Consider the following 21198-nt stretch of genomic DNA (forward strand, 5'->3'; position numbering starts at 1 on the left):
TCATAACGAGTGATATTGAATCATATGAAAACCCCACCACCAGTAGTTTGCATTAGTAATGTGCTAGTATTAAATTATGACAAATAAATGGCATACATAATTAATAAGCATTGACTGATAAAGATATGGTGTGAGAGGCTGTTAATCTGATTAACACGGAAAGACCACGTACCTTGAAAAGTCAATATAGGCCAATTTGTGAAGACCTTGGAGTTACATAAAACAGACTTACCTGGTGGCCATGACAGGTTTAATTATATGAAGAGCTAAGAAAGGCCTTTGTGTAGAACCACGATATCCCATTTGATGCAAATTGAAAACCATTTAATGTGAGGTAATAAGCCATTTGATGTGATGGCAACAGTTTGCCCAGTGACTACGATCTGCCCTATGGCAACAATAGCCATGTAGTATTAAAGTCAGGATAAGCTATTTTAAGCAAGGCAAGGATAGGCATTTAATGTGATGAGACTATAGACCATTTAATGTTATGGCAACGATATGCCCTGTAAAGCTGAGAGTCATGATAGCCCCTTTTATGTGATGGCAACTATAAACCATTAATGTTATGGCAACACTATGCCATGTAAAGCTTGTAAAGTTATGATGGCCATCAAATGTGAATGCAGCGAGAGGCCATTTAATGCAAAGCAATGATAGGCAATTTGATGAGATGTCAACAGTATGCCCAATAGCTACGATATGCCTATAATACTAAGAGTCATGATAAGCTATCTAAAGCAAAGGCAACGATGGGCAATTTAGCGTGATAGTGTGATATATTCCATGTAATGCAAAAGTCATGGGGGCCATTCCAAGCAAAGCAACAATATGCCATGTTACGCGAAAACCATGATTAGCTGTTATATGTAAAGGCCACGAAAGGCCCATTATGAATACCGATGAAAGGTCACGTTAAGCCAATGATATAAAGGTACGCATTTGTGAAGACCAAAGCTGATGATAAAGTAGAAAACGATGACACCACCATTAGTAGCTAGCAAGCAATAATCAACGTAACTTGATTATTACTATGAGTGAATGATTTTTAAGTAAATAATGAAAAGGTGTATATATATATTTTCTAAAGGAAAGACTCATTCAATATGCTTGAGCATGACTCCCGCTCACGGCTAGATAGAACTAAGCAGACAGAACTTTGTCTAACTGTCAGAACCTGCTAAGAGAACCCCCAAAGAAATTAACCAGATCAGCATGACATAAGTACAAGAATACTTAATGCATGGCACAGATAAAGATTGAGAAACCTTGTCATAGAATGCCCTTGCAAAAGGGAAGCGCTTTACTTGATAATGCTCTACTAGCTAACCTTAGCTGGCTGAACCTGGCTTAAGCTTGCAAACCTTTGCAAAAGTATAACACCACGAGCATTGTTCTCCAATACCTTAGTAAAGAGATAAGAGTTACTCGGAAGTACCCTGCACAGAAGAAGGGGCACAATGAGCACATGTTTAGGTCCTGTCAGTTTACACACTATTTTCTGTGTGCACACGTGAATGACGAATCGCTTTCACTTTGCATCGATTTATGTCAAAATATCCTTGTACACACAGTGCATATGCTTAGGTAACATGAAGAAGAAAAGTATCGTTATAGGAGATCCACGCATTCGATCTTAAAGTTACAGCAGGCTTGCTGCTGTCTGTGTCATGCATGTTAACGACAAAGTAAGAAGAAATAACTTTGCAGCTTTAGAGACGATATGTAAAATTAAACCACTTGCTCCGTGTAATATTTTCATTGTACACTTTATGTAAATTGCGTACATACATTATCCTAAATATTACCAAGATTTGTAAATTCAGAGAAAGTCACAAATTTAAAATAATGCCAGTCCACTGTCACCCTTCAGTGACGTAATAACTGCAATTCTGCATTATCCCTGGATTCTTCTTGTACTGCATAGTAACAAGTCCCTTTAATACTAGTCATTTCACTCTGCGGCCATTTTTGAAATGCCTCTCGGGCATGCATGTGCAACCATAGACAGTAAAAGAAATGGACACAGCGACCCCATTGAAACTCAATTGAGACAAGTGAAGCCCATTTTTAACGATTTTTAGCACTTCCATTTCTGACGCGCAGACTCACACTAAGCTTGATGACGTCGGGGAGTTCTTTGGCGTGAGTGAGCAGGAGTAAGTATTCTGTTTAATTATTTTGTATAGTATTTTAAAGTTTTGAATTTGAATTTTTTATTGGGCTTCTCTCTTGACGTCTCCCCGATTGCCTGCGAGCTTCTCCTCCTGTCTGTACGGTAATTTCTCTACTGTGCGACAGAGAGTCGAGTGGTTATGACGCAATCGTTAGCCTATTTTTACAAAAACTGTTTCTACGGGGCCATAATGTAACATAGAAGGTAATTGAGCCCTTTATACATTGTCGTGTATCTTTAGAAATAAATAATGGACAAATGGAGTCTTTAAACGCCTCAGATGTAAAGTTATTCGCTGTCAAAGTGACGCCAAAATGAATGGGAGTCAATGGGATGCTAATGCAAGTGAAGTTCTGCTACAAGATGGCGGCACGTGGCCGACTTCAACTTCCGGTTGACTTTCTTCCCGCTTGAGTGCAACTCCTATCTCTTTGGGGAAACACTAAATTCTCCAAATGCGCATGCGCAGACCTAAATGCGCGTCTCATGCCTCATTTCGGAATCAAGCGTCTGACCGTTTCTATGGGAACCAGAGCTTCTAACGGCTGGTGCGGTGACGCGATGACTTTACGCGATGACGCCACCTTGTATTTACCGGAATCTTGAAATGACAACACGTGACGTTATATTCGGAGCTGTTCATGTCCTTTTGGTCCTTGGACTGGGAATTATGCGTTTCCATGGCACCACTATCAATACCTAAATGAATCTGCAGTGGTCAGGTGGTACATCGGCCACGTGGTACAATCTGGGAGCTTTCAGAAAACTCCCAGCTTACAAGCTGTAATTACGAGCTCTACGAGGACATGAACACTTTTTACAAGTTAGAATCTTGTAACTACAGGAATTACGAGGCCGCGTGAATGCACCTTTATATAGAGGGTATGCACGTGACGTCACCATCCACCGTTGGTGCCACTCGGGGGGCTCGCACACCGGACGCCAAGCTCAGCTCCTCGCCACGTCTTTATAATTCGAACGCATTGTTTTCTATGAGTGTACGCACACCGGCGGCGACATTCGGCGTCTGTCCGCGGCGCCCAGCTACGGCTCAGAAAAAAAATATAAAACAATGTGTTCGAATTTGAAAGACGTGACGCGGCACTGAGCTTCGCGTCCGGTGTGCGAGCCCCCCGAGCGGCATCATTAGTTTTCAGCGTGAATGTCGCGAAAAACACAAAAAACACATCCAAAACATGAAAGACCTTTGTGATTGACTGTGCAAATAGCTTTTATACAAACCCTGAGGTATATATTTAAAAACTGCAGAAAGCAACAGGGAAAAAAGCAAATGGATCACTGCAATTCACATAAACAGCTGGACTCCAGCAGAGAAACATGTTTTAGTTATCATTTTGTGTTATCAAATTGTTGGATTTTGAGGTAAAATCCAATTAGTAAAGTCCAATTAGTTTGACAACTCATCAATTAATTCTTTTCCATCTTATATTCTGCATAATTGGGTGTTTTTCAATAAACAACACTGACAAAAACTATACTATAAAACTATATATGTTTTAGGGCTGGACAATATGACGATATAACATTGGTATAAGTGATTACGTGGATTTAAACCTACCTATATTGTAGTTATATAAAATATATTTCACAGGCAGATTTGCTTTATGTGTCTACCAGCTGTCGAAATCAGTCACATATAAATGTCAGGAAACACGACTCCTGGCTGCATGTCAATATCCATGGATTAGGTTTATTTGACAAGTTGTAAGGAACAAATTAAATTCCAACCTCGCCCTCTCCCAGCTGAGAGCAATCCTTTCTTGTTCTCCCGCCCTGACCAGCGTCCCTCAGCAGATGCGAGCGACCTCGTCTCATTTGGCGGATCCGACGAAGAGCCCCTCTTCGACTCTGTGTCTATGGCAGCCTCTGAGCCAGAAGCCTGGGTTGGCGAGTCGGACGACCCCGCCCCCCTGCCTTCCTTGGAGCCCATCAACCACGGTACGCGCATGGACGCCGAGCTCTTCCGTGTCCTGTCCAAGGCCGTCGAAGACCTCAACCTCGACTGGGCCCCTCCAGAGGAGCCATCGCGGAGCCGCCTGGACGAGTGGTTCCTCCCATATCGTCGTCAGGCCCCTCGCCAGCGCTCCGCTCCCTTCTTCCCAGGAGTCAACGAGGAGCTCACGAAGTTGTGGCGCGCCCCTTACTCTGCCCGCTTGCATACTTCGCACCGCTCAGCCCTCACCTCTGTGGACGGCTCTGAAGAAAAAGGCTACGAGCATCTGCCGCCCCTGGATGAAGCAGTGGCCGCTCACCTCTGTCCTCCCGCGGCTGTAGGATGGAAGACGAACAGAGCCCTCCCGTCCAAACCCTGCAGGACAACCTCCGCCCCGGCAGGAAGGGCCTACGCTACACTCCATGGCCATCTTCCAAGTATTCCAGGCCAAACTCCTCCGCTCATTGGACGAGCACTGATGCGCCTGCGGGCCACGAAAGCCACGGCCCAGGCCATTGGCAGATCCATGGCCAGCTTCGTTGTGCTGGAGCGCCACCTGTGGCTAAACCTGACGGAAATTAAGGATCAGGACAAGACGGCCTTCTTGGATGCCCCTGTCTCCCCGTCAGGACTCTTTGGGCCAGCAGTGGAGGGTTACACGGAGCATTTCACAGCTGCACAGAAGTCGTCTCAGGCCATGAGACACTTCTTACCCAAGCGCTCAAGCTCTGCGTCTGCTTCTAGCCGCCCCAGGCCTGCGCCGGCTCAGCAGACGAAGCCCGCTCCCTCGGCTTCCCAGGCAGCGCCACCCAAGGAGCACCGCCAGCGCTCGCACCCTTCTAAGCGCCCATCCTTCCCAAGACGTCAGGGACCCCGGCCCAGGATTGCGCTGGACCCGGCGACTCCAAAGTCATCCTGATCTGCTAAGGAAGAGGACTGGGACATGTCCCGCCTCGGCCGGACCACCCCAGAAGCTTCTTCGTGCAAATTCCCCTCCGCCTCGTTCATTTCTGGGCGCGGGAATAACACAGCTTGCTGTCACAGGGCCCACAAGTATTGTGCCCCCCCCAACCGCCGTTTTCACAGCGACCATATTTTTAAATATTTCACAAAAGAGCAAATTTCCTCTTCCATCCCTCCCGGTGTCCGGCCCGCCCTCTCTCGGGCCGTCACCAGACGTAATCCTCCCTCTTGCCACACGGGCCGAGGCTTGGAAAGCCATCCCCGGGGTGTCAAGATGGATTCTAAAAGTCGTAACCCAGGGCTACTCGCTCCAGTTCACCAGAAGACCTCCGATTTGGAGGAGTCATCCAGACCGTGGTACAAGCAGACAACGTTCACGTTCTCCGAGCCGAGGTCTTAACTTTACTCAGGAAAGGGGCTATAGAAACAGTCCCCTTTCCAGAGAGCGAGTCGGGCTTTTACAGCCGTTACTTTCTGGTACCCAAGAAAGATGGCGGTCTCAGACCCATTTTGGACCTCAGGTTGTTGAACCTTTCCCTTATGAAGCGAAAGTTCAAAGTCCTGACGCTGAAACAAATTCTCGCGCAGATTTGCCACGAGGATTGGTTTTGCTCGCTGGATCTGAAAGACGCTTACTTTTACATCCAGATAGCCCCCCATCACAGGCGATTCTTGAGATTCGCATTCGAGGGTGTGGCTTGTCAGTACACGGTCCTCCCCTTCGGGCTCTCCCTGGCCCCCCGCACTTTCACGATGTGCATGAATGCGGCTCTTTCCCCTCTGAGACAGATGGGAATACAAGTTTTGAATTATCTCGACGACTGGCTCATCCTGGCCAGCTCGCGTTCGGAACTAGAACACCACAGATCCGTGCTCCTCAGCCACTTACAGTGCCTGGGTCTCAGGGTCAACCTAGCCAAGAGCTCACTACTCCCCACTCAACGAATTTCATTCCTGGGTGCAGTGTTTGACTCGCTCCGCATGACGGCCGTAGTCTCACCAGAGCGCGCTCTGGCCATTCAGCAGCTCGCATCAAGAACAAGGCCTACCTCCCTCTGAAGCTCTTCCAGAGGTTGCTAGGGCTCATGGCTTCTGCCTCCCCAGTGCTCCAGCTCGGCCTGCTTCGCATGCTGCCCCTGCAGTTCTGGCTGAAAAACCGGGTCCCTCCTTACGCTTTGCGTCACGGGCGCCTTCGCCTCAAGGTCAATCAGGCCTGTTTGATGGCTCTGAAACCTTGGATGAACCCTACTTGGTTCACTCTAGGAGTACCCCTACAGGCAGTAAGACGAAGGACGGTTCTCTCGACAGACGCATCCAACTCAGGTTGGGGCGCCCTGTGCGAGGGCAGCCCGGCTTTCGGCTCGTGGACACACAAGGAAAGCCACCTTCACATCAACTGCCTCAAATTATTGGCAGTGATACGAGCCTTCCAAGCCTTCCATTCTCGTCTGATGGATCGCCACGTCCTAGTCCAATCGGACAGTATGACAGTGGTCTCATATATAAATCGCCAGGGGGGTCTTTCGTCCAGCCGCTTATGCGCTTTGGTGAAACGCCTTCTGAAATGGGCTTCCCCAAGTGTTTGCTCACTCAAAGCGACTCATACCTGGGAAAAGCAATCTGGGAGCAGACATGCTGTCTCGGAACAACATCCCCTCGGACGGGTGGATGCTCCACCCCCAGACTGTTCAAACCATATGAGGCAAAGAGGTCCACCTCTGCTTTCCCGAAGAACTCCCATGAGACAACTCTCATTGCCCAACTTATTTTTCAAGAAGGACGACGCATTGGCCCACATCTGGCCCAATACCCTTCTTTACGCCTTTCCTCCGATCGCACTGATCCCTCAGGTCGTCGGACGGATCAGAGAGGACAGACACAAAGTTCTGTTGGTGGCCCCACCCTGGAGGAGCCAGGTTTGGACCTCTGAGCTGTTTTGGCTTTCCACAAAAGCCCCATGGCCAATTCCCCTGAGACGGGATCTCCTCTCTCAGGCGAACAGAACAATCTGGCACCCACAGACGGAGCTTTGGGCTCTACATCTGTGGATCCTCAACGGGAGCCGTCTGACCTCCCCAGGAATGTGCTAGATACCATTTTACAGGCAAGAGCTCCGTCCACGAGACGTCTCTACTCCCAAAAGTGGTCAGTCTTTGCTAGCTGGTGTTCTACACGCAGCATAGACCCGGAGGAATGCGAAGTATCTTCCATACTAACCCCTCCAAGAGCGACTGGACTCGGGACGAGCCCCTTCCACGCTCCAAGGTTTACGTAGCAGCCATTGCGGCATTTCACTCGCCCATTGCTGGACAATCTGTAGGGGGGAACGACTTGATTATTAAGTTTCTGAGGGGTTCTAGGCGATTGCATCCTCCTCGTCCCCTCACCGTTCCCCCCTGGGACCTCTCTTTGGTCCTCAGGGCTCTTAAAGGTTCTGCTTTTGAGCCATTAAGTCTAGCAGGCCTCAAGCCCTTAACGTTTAAAACCGCCCTGCTACTTGCATTGGCATCGGTTAAACGCGTTGGCGATCTGCAGGCACTCTCTGTGAGCCCTGCATGCCTTGAATTCGGGCCTAACGACTCTATGGTCGTGCTTAAACCAAGGGTTGGCTACGTTCCCAAGGTGCTCTCTACGCCGTTCAGAGCACAAGTGATCTTACTCTCTGCGCTTCCCCGTTCATCGGATGAGCCAGAGCTAGAATCACTATGCCCCGTTAGGGCTTTGCGCGTCTACATCGAGCGATCACAGCCCTTCCGGCAATCTGATCAGCTATTTGTTTGTTTTGGTGGCTGCAACAAAGGGTCTCCGGTCTCGAAACAGCGTCTATCACAATGGATCGTTGCCGCCATAGCCCTTTCTTACTCCTCTGCAGGCGCTACATGCCCCATTGGAGTTAGAGCCCATTCCACTAGAGGCATGGCTTCATCATGGGCCTGGTCCAGTGGAGTCTCTATCAAGACATTTGTGAGGCGGCCGGCTGGTCCTCTCCGTCCGCTTTCGTCAGATTCTACCAGTTGGACGTTCCGACCTTGCATGCTCGGGTCCTTTCAGTGTAAAATTGCGGGCCCTTAATATTCCGCTTTTTGCACATTCTTTCTCACAAAGAATGGCCTTCTCAGCTGCCATAGTTGCAACTCTTGCGTCATCACAACGGGGTGTTCAACGCACCACCGTTTCCGTTTAAAAAACGTTTTGCAACGTTTTGTCTGGGTTGAACGCAGCCCAGGAATTATATACTCAGGTGACATGTAATGATTGGTTAGATAATGAGCAATGACGTGAATTAGAGTCTTCCAGGTAGAACTTCCGCTAAAGCTCCCATTTCCATACTAATGTGTCACAATAAATTAAATATAACAAGTATAATAACAGAGTTGTTTGATGCAAGTAAATTGTGTACTAATTATTTTATGGGTTTATACAGTTTTTTTTTATGGCAGAATATACAATCACGTATACAATCATCAGGCTATAGGTTTTTATATATATAAAATGTTAGTAAATGGACTTTAAATTCCATACACCTGTAGAGTAGTGGTCTGGGTTCAAACTTTCCGAAACACACAACATTCATGTGACTGGAAAGAAAGTTGAGACGTTTTTCATTTATCACCACTCCTCTGAAAACATATGCACTCCGGCACAAAGCTTCATGAGAATTGCGCTGTGTACTTTATACATGATTTGAAGCTTCAGTTTCATATGTAACATTACTAATTCCTTCTGGTTTTTCAGTTCTTTTCAATCTTTTTCATGATAACCCATGCACCAGGATGCCCTCACAGATGGTTACTTTTCTCTCACCCCCAAACTAACCTACTCAGAAAGCGGATCCTAGCGTGAGGCTGCCTCCAGTAGCTCAAACAAATATGATAATTAATCATAATTAGTTATAATTAATTTTAAATATTTGGATCAGTTAATAAAATTAACTTAATGTGATAAAATTAATATGACAATCAATCAACCTGTTTGGCCAGCAAACACTCAGTATTGATTGTCTATCAATTTTTCAAGACAGAGAAATAACGCATTCATAGCACGTAGCTGTGATCAAATTATCAGGGACATTGGGTTTATAAGCAGGTCAGAATCAACTTGCAAGAGTGTGCTCACAAGTTTTATTTAACTAAATCACAACCATGTAACTAAACTAACAAACACATAACATACACGCAAATCACACACGTACATGGGTAAAAATGAGCAAAGATAGAGTTGGATTGGAAGTGAGACAGGAGATGGAGCTATGGGAAAAAGTCAAAAACAATCTGGAACAGACCATCAGTTTTCTCAGTAATAAAGCACCTTTACTAACAAAGTTCGTTCACAAATTAGTGTTTAAAGGTACGATATTTGCAAAATGCCTTTAGGTTGAGTAGCATTGGATTTGCAGGCTGAGGAGAAATCCTTGATGATTCGGTCTGAAGTTGTAGTCAGTATCTTCTGGCTGGGTTGCAGAACAGGCCTGCAGCAAAGGGGGTCTCTTCAGTCGTCCAAGAAGCAAGAGAGAGAGAGAGAGGGAGGGGCATTGTGCCCTGGCTTTTAACCTCTGGTCAAAGTCACACCTCTTAGGGTTGACCTAACCAATGAAAATGTTGTATTTCCGGGTGACAACATTCCTCCTGTCAGGGCTTTTATGACTGAGCAAAATAAACTGGCTGAGTTGTTGAAGAAGAACTATTAAAAAAAAATTGTAATACTGATGTGTTGCACAGGGATCAACATATCGCATACACAAGCATTTAAATCTTCTCGATACGAACCCATAGACACTAAACATGGCATAATTGAAGTTACCTTAAATGTATCATCAAACATGTGAATACAATACTGAGTACAATGCAACAAACAGTAACAATGGATACCATTTCCTGGGGATTTGTATGTTAATTTATAGAACAGTCTGTCTATAATTTAATGCAGAGAAGTCTGTTTTCTGTGGGAAAGATGCAGGAAAGATACAGGTATTCTGTGTGTCTCTTTGTCTCTGATCTTCCATGTGGCAAATCACATTCTTTGGCGCAACAACTTGTAACTGAGAACTTCTCGGAGGATGGGGGACAGACCCCAGAGTGAGCTTTAAACAATTATTGGTTAACTATAAGAAATAATTGTCTGATTTGTCTCAGTCGTTACACCTGTTCCTTGTTTACCCCTGTGTATTTAAGTCCTTGGTTTACTTTTTTCAGTTGTCCATTCTATGTTGTGTATTGTGGTATTTTACGTTCTATAGTTTTCTTAGTGTTTTTAGTTCTGTTAATAAATTCTATACTGCTGTGAATATATCTTTTTTTTTTTTCTCATCTTTATTGCAACCAAGTGTGACAGTAACACCCCCGGACTTTCTGATTTTCATAGACTTTGATTGAGAAGAAAATTGTGAGATCATACTGTATCTCTGGATCAGAAAATCTTGTGTGGTCACAATATTTCACAGTGGAATAACTGGCCACAAGAGCATGTGGGTTTAATTAGGGTTAATTATGTAGGGAAAACACCCTAGGAAGTAAAATTAGCTCAAATGAAATATTTAGGGAATTATAAAGAGTTGTTTAGATTACGACCGAGCAACTGATTCGTCCAGCGTTCATTTGCTCGAGCCGTAATAAGCTCTTGTAACGGATATAAATATCCAACAATCGTGAAAACACTGATTAGAGCACGGTAACTTGATCACAGTTTAAGACATTAAATCATAAAGCACATAATACAAGACACTTTCCTTTTAAAATCTACAAGAGATTTTATTTATTCTAACACAAACTAATCTAACACAAAGGCACGCACACACACACACACACACACACACACATTCATACGCGTTGCAGTAAGAAGGAAATGGGAGAGAAAGAGTTTTGAAAGAGAGAGAGAGAGAGAGAGTATCTGATTAACCGAATTCCTATCAATGCATTTCAAGGACAAGAACGAACCATGAATCATTCATTTATGCACCAGTTCAGTTTTGGTCTGGAGGTACTTGCTTGCGTTGACTTAAAGGTGAATTTCCCTCGTCGTGCAGAGAGGGGTTTCCCAAGTCGATGATTGGTCCAGATCAGGTCCGTGTGGAACAATGAAGGAAGTCTCTTTGTCGCTGGAGTTGAAGCGGCAAAAGTCGTTGGTTGAACTTTGCGGCGAAACGTAGGACACAAGACTTTCAGCGGTAAAGGAAAATTAAGTAAAGAAAAGTGAGTGAAGGTTGGATGGCTTGAATGAGCGGCTGGTCTGTTCTTCTTGTTACTCCATTGTTCTTGGTACTCTGGTCATGGTTTCTCTTACCAGAACTAACCAACTCCAGTTCGTTTACTAACCAACTTCTCTCCATTCACTATCTTGCAATATGATCATTTAAACTTAGTTGTTTGTCACACCTCTGAGGAGTCTTGGCCAATCAGACATTGTCCTGTTTCAAGAGGGCCTTCCTCTGCCCCCAATAAAACATAAGTGTCACATCCCGGTCTGTCTCTGCTTTAGCAGAGTGCCATTTTAACATAATTGCTGTTAAATGGGATACAATACATTTTAAACAGATTTCATTCAAGTCAGAATATAGGAAAGGGAGAAAGAATCAAATTAAGTCCAAATAAGGCATACTTCCAGTCATTCAGTCAAGAGTTAACGCATTTACACGAATTGTGAGTGTTCTAAAGCCTAACTGTTTACAGGTAGTACTTGTGGACACATAATGCAAAATGTATGTAGTTAAAAGATGTTTGATAAGTCCGTTAAAATTGTTGGAACAATTTTGAAGAAGATTTATTTGTTCAACAGTCTCTTTGGCTCTCCTGTGAAGTAAGGAAACAAAAGGGTCTGGATTGTCTCTCTGTCTTCTTGGGTGACCCTTTGGTATGTCGCTTCTGCTATCAGCAAGCATGTGTCGTAAAAGTAATCAGCCTGGCTTTATCTGCAGACGGACCGGAGCCGGAACCTCAATTCTGAATTAGAATTATGTTTTGAAAGAATCATCTAAATGATTCATTTGTCTGGTTCGTCCACAGTTCTTACAATTACAATTAAAATGGTAAATCTCTAGTCAAAATCAGAAACACATGTTAAAATAGATGTCTGTCTTGGCTGAAAACTTGTGATCAGATCAATCATGATTGATGTCATTAACAGGTGTAAACACAGAGCAAAGAGAAGGATATGAAAGAGAGAAGGATGAGATGAAGAAGGTCTGCAAAGAAACAGATGATTCAGTTCAGGTGAGTGTTCAGAGAAAACTGGAGAGCACTGAATTCTTACATTTAGTATAAAATCACATTTAAGAAATCCAATAATATCTTTATGATCTGCAGTTAAACAGTGTTTTGACAGAATGCATGGAAAACAAGGCTTTGATTATTTGCAACTATACGTTTGCCAATGACTTTCCTCATCTATATTTATTATGAATAAAATGTAAAAAAAATAAATAAAAAAAAATCTAATTATATGACAGTTCTGTTTAAATCAGCAATGAAAACACTGGATAAAAAAATGTTGTACTCTTTTGTTTAATTAACAGAGGGATGGTGGAACAGTAGCAGCAGATCAACACCTACAGCCGGAAGAGAATGAACCAGAAAAAATAAAGAATCTATTTCAGAGACTTCATCTTGAAGGCAGGAACCACAATAAACTTAGAGCTGCTGATGTTCTTCAGATAACTGAACATTCATTACAGTCCCATGAGTCTTGTGCTGAAGAGGAGCTGGTTCAAACTTTCCTACAAAAACTACTGATGATGGACTACAGAGCAAGATACATTAATGTTAAAGATACCAATAAACAGGATCCGATACAACAAAGAGATACTGTCTCGTCTGAAGATGAGGATGATATTTTTGATTATGTTTCCCCTTTGTCAAACAAAGGAACAAGCCAATCGGACCATATTCACCCGATGGATGTTCAGATGGCTGTGTTTCATTGTGCTGATGGTTTCCTGAAGCAGCTGATGGTCACTAAACTGTCCCAGTGTCAGTACGCTCTGCCTCTGCTTGTTCCTGATCCATTCACACAACAGATTGAGTTTCCTCTCTGGACATTCAGACAAATCCACAAGAGCTGGAAGATGAGAAACAATGACAATGAGATCATCAGTCAAACCCAGTCAGTCTACAAGGCACAAACTCCAATGGTGTTTTTCTTCAGGTTTGGCTCTGTGTCCTCATCCAAGTCTCAGCTGATGAACAGCCTGATCAATAAGAAACACGACACGTTCTTCCACAGGAACTGCCCAGGCAGCAGCAGAACCAGAGTCCTGATGGATGGAGTGGTGGAGATCGCCTGGTTCTGCCCCTCTGGGAAAAACACGGATAAATTCACAGACTGTGTTGCGTTCTGTAATCTACATGGTGATGCAGGAGACCATGAGAAACAGCTGCAGATCCTCACTGAAATGAGCTCAGTCAATGTTGTTCTTCTAACACGAATGGACAGGAATGACAGACATGCCACAAAGTTCCAAAACCTGTTCAAAATCAGAAAGCCACTCATTTGTCTTTTTACTGAGGATGAATCTACTGTAACTGAGATGAAGAAAGACAAATTCAACATAGGTTTGAAAGACAGAAATCAGTCAGATGTATCTGAAGAACTCAGAAGAACTATAAACGATTGTCTCTCAAAATCATCTTCCTCTTTCAGACTTGAAGATGTGTCCAAACAGTCAGGCATCAGAGTAGATGAAGAAGATGATGAAGACTGCAAGAGAGGAAGAGAAGCAGCAGAACAGATTAAGAGTTTACTGAAGAAGAAAGATCTGACGAAAATCAAAGACTCGTTTCTGCCTCATCAGGGGAAACTGTGGCATCAGTGGAGTCAGAAGAACAAAGAATTACATCGACCTCAAGGAGATGAGATAGTAAGGGAAATAAGTAGAATACAAACAGAGATGAAGAAAATCCGTGAACAGCAGCATGAATCTGACATCAGTGAGTTCATGAAGCTCTTTAATTATCAACTGTTCTCACAAACTAAACATAAAAATATGTTTTTCCTCAAATGGCTCCAAGTCTTCTTGGATGAATACACCTCAACTGACCTTTCTGCTCTACATCATAAGTATGATGAAAAGTGGTCAACAGTTGTAGAACTGAAAAAAAACCTGGCTGAAAAACCTGAAAAACTCAAAGCTGAACAAGCAGAACTTGAGAGAATATCTGAGGAACTTGAAGCTGCAACCTTTGGTTTGGAGCACATCATGAGGGAGGTTGGTCAGATCTATGAATCATGTTCATCTGTGAAGAAGAACAAGAAAGACCTGCAATTTGAATTCTCTTCTCTCCCGAGTCTTGCAGCAGAGATGATGATCTCTGGATTTCCACTGGAGCTAATGGATGGAGATGCTGCTCATGTTCCTGTGATCTGGATCTCTGCTGTTCTTGATGAACTCAGCCAGAAATTGGGAGACCAGAGTGTCTTTGTGCTGTCAGTTTTAGGGGTTCAGAGCTCTGGGAAATCCACCATGCTGAATGCCATGTTTGGACTCCAGTTTGCTGTCAGTGCTGGCAGATGCACCAGAGGAGCCTTCATGCAGCTGGTCAGAGTGTCAGACGAGATGAAAACACAGATGAAGATCGACTATATTCTGGTTGTTGATACTGAAGGTCTTCGTGCTCTAGAATTGGCTGGAAGATCAACAAGACATCATGACAATGAACTGGCCACATTTGTTGAAGGACTTGGAAATCTAACCTTGATCAACATCTTTGGAGAAAACCCATCTGAGATGCAGGACATTCTTCAGATTGTTGTTCAGGCCTTCCTGAGGATGAAGAAGGTCAGACTGAATCCCAGCTGTGTTTTTGTGCATCAGAACGTTTCAGACATCACAGCTGGAGAGAAAAACATGGAGGGAAGGAGACGACTGCAGGAGAAACTGGATGAGATGACAAAACTCGCTGCTAAAGAGGAAGTCTATGATGCAGAATGTTTCAGTGATGTCATTAGATTTGATGTTCAGAAAGATGTGAAGTATTTCACTCAGCTCTGGGAGGGCAGCCCACCCATGGCTCCACCAAACCCAAACTACTGTGACAATGTTCAAGAACTGAAGGAATCTATTATGGCTCATGCCTCAAAATCAGATGGAGTGACACTGAAACATATAAAAGATCGTGTTAAAGATCTCTGGGAGGCTTTACTGAATGAACGATTTGTCTTCAGCTTCAGAAATTCTCTGGAGATTTCAGTTTACAGGAAACTGGAGACCCAATACAGCAAGTGGTCCTGGAGTCTTCGCAGTGCCATGATGGAAACTGAGAACAAACTACACAACAAAATAGAGAATGAAACAATTCATGAGGTTGAGGAATCTGATCTTCAAAGAGAACTGAAGAAGACAAGTGAAGAAGTGAAAAAATCAATGTCTGAATTCTTTGAGAAAGACAATGATAAAGATACACTGATTCAATGGAAAATATCATTTGAAATTAAAATCAAAGAGCTTCAGGAGAACATTGTGAGAGAAACAAAGAAGAAATTAAATGAGTTTCTTAAGCAGCAAGACCTGAAGAAAAAGATTGATGCTCAGAGGACACAACATGAAAACACTCTCTATGAAAAGAGCAAAGAACTCGCCTTAAAACTCAAAGACAACAGAAATGATGAAGAAAGGCTGAAGAAAGAGTTTGATTTGTTCTGGGAACAGAGTGTGACGAAGATCATCACAGACACTCCTCCAATCGGAGAAATTAATGTAATGAGAGATGTGAGAGGGATCCTCAATGACGTCTATGGAAGTGTTCCTGTAGACCACTGGAAGAGCAGGGATATTTTCACTGTGCAAAGTTATTCAGATTATGTACAGGTTAAAAAAAATAGTGTTGTAAATCAAGTTAAAGGGATGCTTGGTTATGGTCCTCTATCTAAAGAGGATGAAGCTCAAATAAGATCATTAGTCACAGATGTTGTTCAGCAGACAGACAGAATGATTCAATCATTTAACATTTCAAAGATGGGCTACAACAAAAGCTTCATTCAACAACTCATAGATTACATCAAGACAAGAGTAACAGAACATGAGGATGGACGAGTGAATATATATGTATTCAAGAATGAATTCTTCATGGATTTGGTTTGTTCTGTCTGTAAGAGAGCAAACAAGATGATCACTGACCAACACATGCTGTTCAGAGACGCCAATGATCCTGAAATATATGTTGAGAAGAAGAGAGAAGAGTACTATAGTATTTTCCAGAAGTACTGTCATGGAGCAACATCAACTGCTATTTATGGGGAGATCATCTGCCAGAAACTGAAAGAGCCCGTTGAGCAGAGTGTCTACATGGAGACTGCCAGAGGTTTAGCAGATGAAATTAGATCAAACTGTCCATCACTGAATGGAAACAGATCAAATCTGGAGAAACACATCCTGAAGACACTGGCAGAAGAGGAGGATTTTGACAAATACATGAACTACATTCTTAACCCCAGAGATCACTTCAAGAGTTTCATCAGAGATGAAGTCAAGCGGTACATCACAGAGAAGTTCAGTGTCAGTGTTTTACCCAAGATGAAGGAGAACACAGAACTCCTGCAGCAGAAGATCATGAAAGCAGCACATGAATCCACTGAACATGTTCAAGTGAAGCAAGGAGATGTTGGTTTGTGGTTGAAGAGTTTCACAGAGCAGCTCTCAGATGAGCTGATCTTCTCTGAAAAAGACCTCAGTGGTGTCAAACATGATGATGTTGATGATTTCAAACTCCTAGAAGATGTGATGAGAAAAGAGCTTACTGCTATAATGTCTGTTTTGAATCTAAATCTGATGGCAAAGACATTTCCAGTAAAGCTGCACAATAAGTTCAGGCCAGATGAACTTCTGATTGATCACTTCTGTCAGTGCTGTTGGGTTCAGTGTCCATTCTGTGGAGCCATCTGCACTAACACCATAGAAAACCATGATGAAGATCACAATGTTCCTTTCCACAGAGTGGATGGACTCTATGGAGGGTATTACTATCAAACAGAGAATCTCAGTGCAGATTTTTGTACAACTTCAGTGACAACTGGTAAACGTTTTCTTGTGTCAGATGAGTGGTTTCCATTCAATGATTACAGAAGAGCAGGAGGAGTTTATGCTAAGTGGAGCATCACCCCTGACCTCTCTGAGCTGCCCTACTGGAAGTGGTTTGTGTGCAGATTCCAGAAAGATCTGGAAACACATTATAATAAAACATTCCAGGGTCATGGTGAGATTCCAGAGGAATGGAGAAAGTACAGAAAAGAAGATGCTATTCAGAGTCTGGAACACTTTTAATAATTAGCTGACATATAAGAACAAATAAGAACCCCCCGTTTTAAACCACTTATTGGCAGAACAATCTAAAATATAAACAGTTGCCCCCTACATAAATAGTCTCTAAAGCAGTGTCTGAAATTGGACACTTGTTCACACATTTTATTGTCTTATTTTTAGAGCTGCTTTACACTTGAATTGAATTTTGTTGCATCATTGAACATTACCTGGTGGATGGAACAGTTCAGACAGAGTAAATATGCTTTCCATTGGGACGATTGAAATCTTGGTTACACAGCAAACACAAATGTGCTCCGGTCCTGAGACACTACAGCACAGAGTGAATCACATGTATGAGTCAGTGTGGACCACAAAACATATTTGACCCTTTTGAATTCTACACAGAATTCTGTATTTTAAAGCACATAAAACATCACAAATGCTTAGAAAGCCTCAAGTTTTTCAAACTACGAAAGCTTCACCTTTACTAAAAATCATCACTTTTTATTTCTTTTTTAAAAATTTCATAAAATGAGGCTATCTCAAGCTGTCAAATGTATTTTTTTGTGATGTAAAAAAAATGCTACTGGCTTCGATATGCCCTGTTCTGACTTCCTGTTTCAGTCAGAAATGAGTAAAAGCTTTGAGTAAAACTGTTCTTAACAAGCCACTTCACATTAATTTTAAGTGGAAAAAACAGCAAAGCATTTTATTGATTGAGCAAAAATATAAGGCAAGGCAAGTTTAATTATATAGCACATTTTATACACAATGGTAAAAAAATAAGTGCTTTATATAGAAAAGGAGTTAAAATAATCATAAAATAATTGTAACATATACATAAGGAATAAAAATATCATGCCTGGGAAATAAAAATAACAATCATATTTAACTAAAGTCTGACTGAATTAATATCTAACTGCCCGAGTCACTAAGTTGGACATAAAGAGAAAAAATAAAAAAAATGGATGAAAAAAAAAAGAGTAGTTAAGAGTAAAAAGATTATACACAGATCAAACAAATGAATCAGTTATTAAACATTTAAACATCTGTTATCGAATACCTAAACCATTATCTGCATCTTTAACAAATATATCATCACCATGCACTTATTTACTTATACAGTATACTACTTATATATGCTTGTATAAGCTTGTTTCCACCACTGAATTAAAAAGGTAGCCTATTTTTTTTTTTCTTAGAATTGCAAGATGTAAGGTCACAATTGCAAAAAATAAAAAATTTAATAATAATAATAATAAAAGATTTGTGAAATAAAAAGTTGCAAATACCTTTTTATTTTATTCCATGGTGGAAACATTTTTCTTTTATTACATGGCTTTCTGAAACTGCTTGGTTAATTGTGCAGTTTATCTCTGACATTTCTGAATAATATAATCACAGTAAGTAACTCTTATCTGATTGCTGTCTGTTGAGTCATAATTCCTATTGCATGTATCACTCTGAAATCTCTACAAGTACAGTAATAAAATACATTTAATCTCAAATGATTCACTTCCATTGATTTATTTGGCAAGAATTCTTGTATTGTGATGTGATGGTGTGATAATGATCAATGATATCACTTGTAAAGGGATAGTTCACCCAAAAATGTAAATTCTGTCAGTTACTCTTCCTCATGCCATCCCAAAACTGGTTGACTTGCTTCTGTGAAACACAAAAGATGTTTTGAAGAATACTGAGGTGCAAACACCAAAAAAAAAAACGCAAGGCACAGTCAGACTGAGTTGACTGAAGAGGCAGCAGCAATGCAGCAAAACTGTCATAAATGTCACAAAAGAGAGAGAAAAGCAGAGAAAAGAAGAAAACCAAATAAAGAGGAAAAAAAAGCAAGATAAACGTATGTTTCATGTAAACTAAACTAAATTCACGTAAATTAAACTAGGTTATGCTGCGAGCTAACATTAGCTGGCTAGTTAATTAACATAGCTTTGTTAGCATAGCTTCTTGTTTTAGGTAAGTTCATGTTTCATCCGTAAATAGCTTTGGCATCTTAATATATTATACAGGGATGTGATATGATGACTGAAATTGTGAAATGGCCTTAAACAATTACTAAATAAACTACAAAATGTTATATTTTTTAATACATTTATCTCACGCACGGATTGCTGTGAATGATATTGAATCAAAGTTCATTTAGAGCTTGTGATGATTTAATGTAAATGAATTAAAGGATTAGTTCACTTTCAAATAAAATGTTCCTGATAATTTACTCACCCCCATGTCATCCAACATGGGTAACACTTTAGAATAATGGTCCGTCATTAATAAGTAACTATGCAGTAATGCAGGACTAATGAGTAATACTACATTAACACTTCAGCTACTACTATTAACTAAATCTGGGTTCACACTGTGCGATTTATAACAGTCCTTTACGATTGTTGCTTGTCAGACTGTACGAACATGATCCTCATGTCACACTGTGGGATCTCAGCTGTCATTTATGTCAGACTGTACGATAGTCAGGATGCGTTATAAACGGACGCGCACATGAAAACTTGTCCAGAGTTTTACATCATCAACCCACACACATTTGGTGACAGTGAGCTGCATTAAACATGCGACTGAAATGGTGGAAATTGATCACGGCTTGTCTTAAAAAACAAAGACAATTTGACATTCGTCGTAGGAGAAGACGAATTCGTCGTAGACTGTGTGCCAAATCTTCTGAAACTGCCAGAATTTCGTCCTGAGGTAAAATTTGATCACAACGGTCATTAACTATCTGTCGGTGAACATGTCAAACTAGCGATCAAAGACTACAGATTTTAGGCTAGGATTATAGGAATCTTTTAGGATTTGCAAAATTTGTCTCAAACTACCAATATCGCACAGTGTGAACCAGCCTTAATATAGAAACAAGCTTAACTAATCAGTAAGTAATCTCAAATTTAGAAGATAGTTCATTATTAGTGTTGTGAATGGGAGACTCAGGCTGGAGATCCAAGTGCAGCGTTTTATTAAAGTAGAGTGGTCGTACAGGCAGGGTCAAAACAGGAACAAACAGGAACAGTGAGGAACAGGCAGAATCGTAGTCAAGGGACAGGCAATGATCAGGACAGGCAGCAATGGGTCAAAAACAGGGAACAGGCGGTAACGGCAACAAGTCGGAATTGCAACAACAGTTAAACAAGACTTTGCAGTGAGGTGGTGTGTGTGAAAGTCCTTTATAGTCCTGGTAATGATGTGCAGCTGGGTGTGGTGATCAGTGTGGAGTGCTAGGCTGTATGTGGCAACAGGTGATTGGTGGAGTGAGTGCATGTGATAGGTAGGGAGGATTGTGGGAAGTGTAGTCCGGGAACTGACAAGAGCAGACTGTGATCATGACATAACGCCCCCCTCCCGGAAGGCGCGTCCTCGCGGTGTAAACGGAACAGCTAGGGAGGGGGGGTGGGTGCATTGGAGATCTAAATGGTAGCTGGGAACGGATCTCCAATGCAGGTTCCAGGACTTTGGGCAACCACGGAAGGTCAGGAGCCTTGGGTGGCCCCGGCGGGTCCGGAACCTCGGGCAGCCACGGCGGGTCAGGAGCCTCGGGCAGCCACGGCGGGTCAGGAGCCTCGGGCAGCCACGGCGGGTCAGGAGACTCGGGCAGCCACGGCGGGTCAGGAGACTCGGGCAGCCACGGCGGGTCAGGAGACTCGGGCAGCCACGGCGGGTCAGGAGCCTCGGGTAGCCACGGCGGGTCAGGAGCCTCGGGCAGCCACGGTGGGTCCAGTGGCTTGGGCTGCCATGACAGGTCATATGGCTCGGGCAGCCACAGCAGGTCAGGGGTGTCAGGGAGCCACGGCAGGTCAGGTGGCTCAGGCGTCCACGGCAGGTCAGGTGGCTCAGGCGGCCACGGCGGAACAT

At 42.8% G+C, this 21198-nt stretch overlaps 1 protein-coding gene across 2 annotated transcripts in view; it reads left to right on the forward strand.

The window, feature by feature from the left end:
* LOC137005455 (interferon-induced very large GTPase 1-like) overlaps positions 1-18812 on the forward strand; it is a 60848-nt gene extending 42036 nt beyond the window's left edge. For both annotated transcript variants that reach the window (XM_067366377.1, XM_067366378.1), the window contains 2 exons: positions 12213-12298; positions 12601-18812. In XM_067366377.1, the coding sequence (XP_067222478.1) occupies positions 12213-12298; positions 12601-17340 (4826 nt within the window). In that variant the 3' untranslated portion in view covers positions 17341-18812. The remainder of the gene's footprint in view (positions 1-12212; positions 12299-12600) is intronic.
* The last annotated feature ends 2386 nt before the right edge of the window (positions 18813-21198 follow it).

The sequence above is a fragment of the Chanodichthys erythropterus genome, chromosome 17 (assembly GCF_024489055.1).
Source record: "Chanodichthys erythropterus isolate Z2021 chromosome 17, ASM2448905v1, whole genome shotgun sequence".
Taxonomy (NCBI): Eukaryota; Metazoa; Chordata; class Actinopteri; order Cypriniformes; family Xenocyprididae; genus Chanodichthys; species Chanodichthys erythropterus.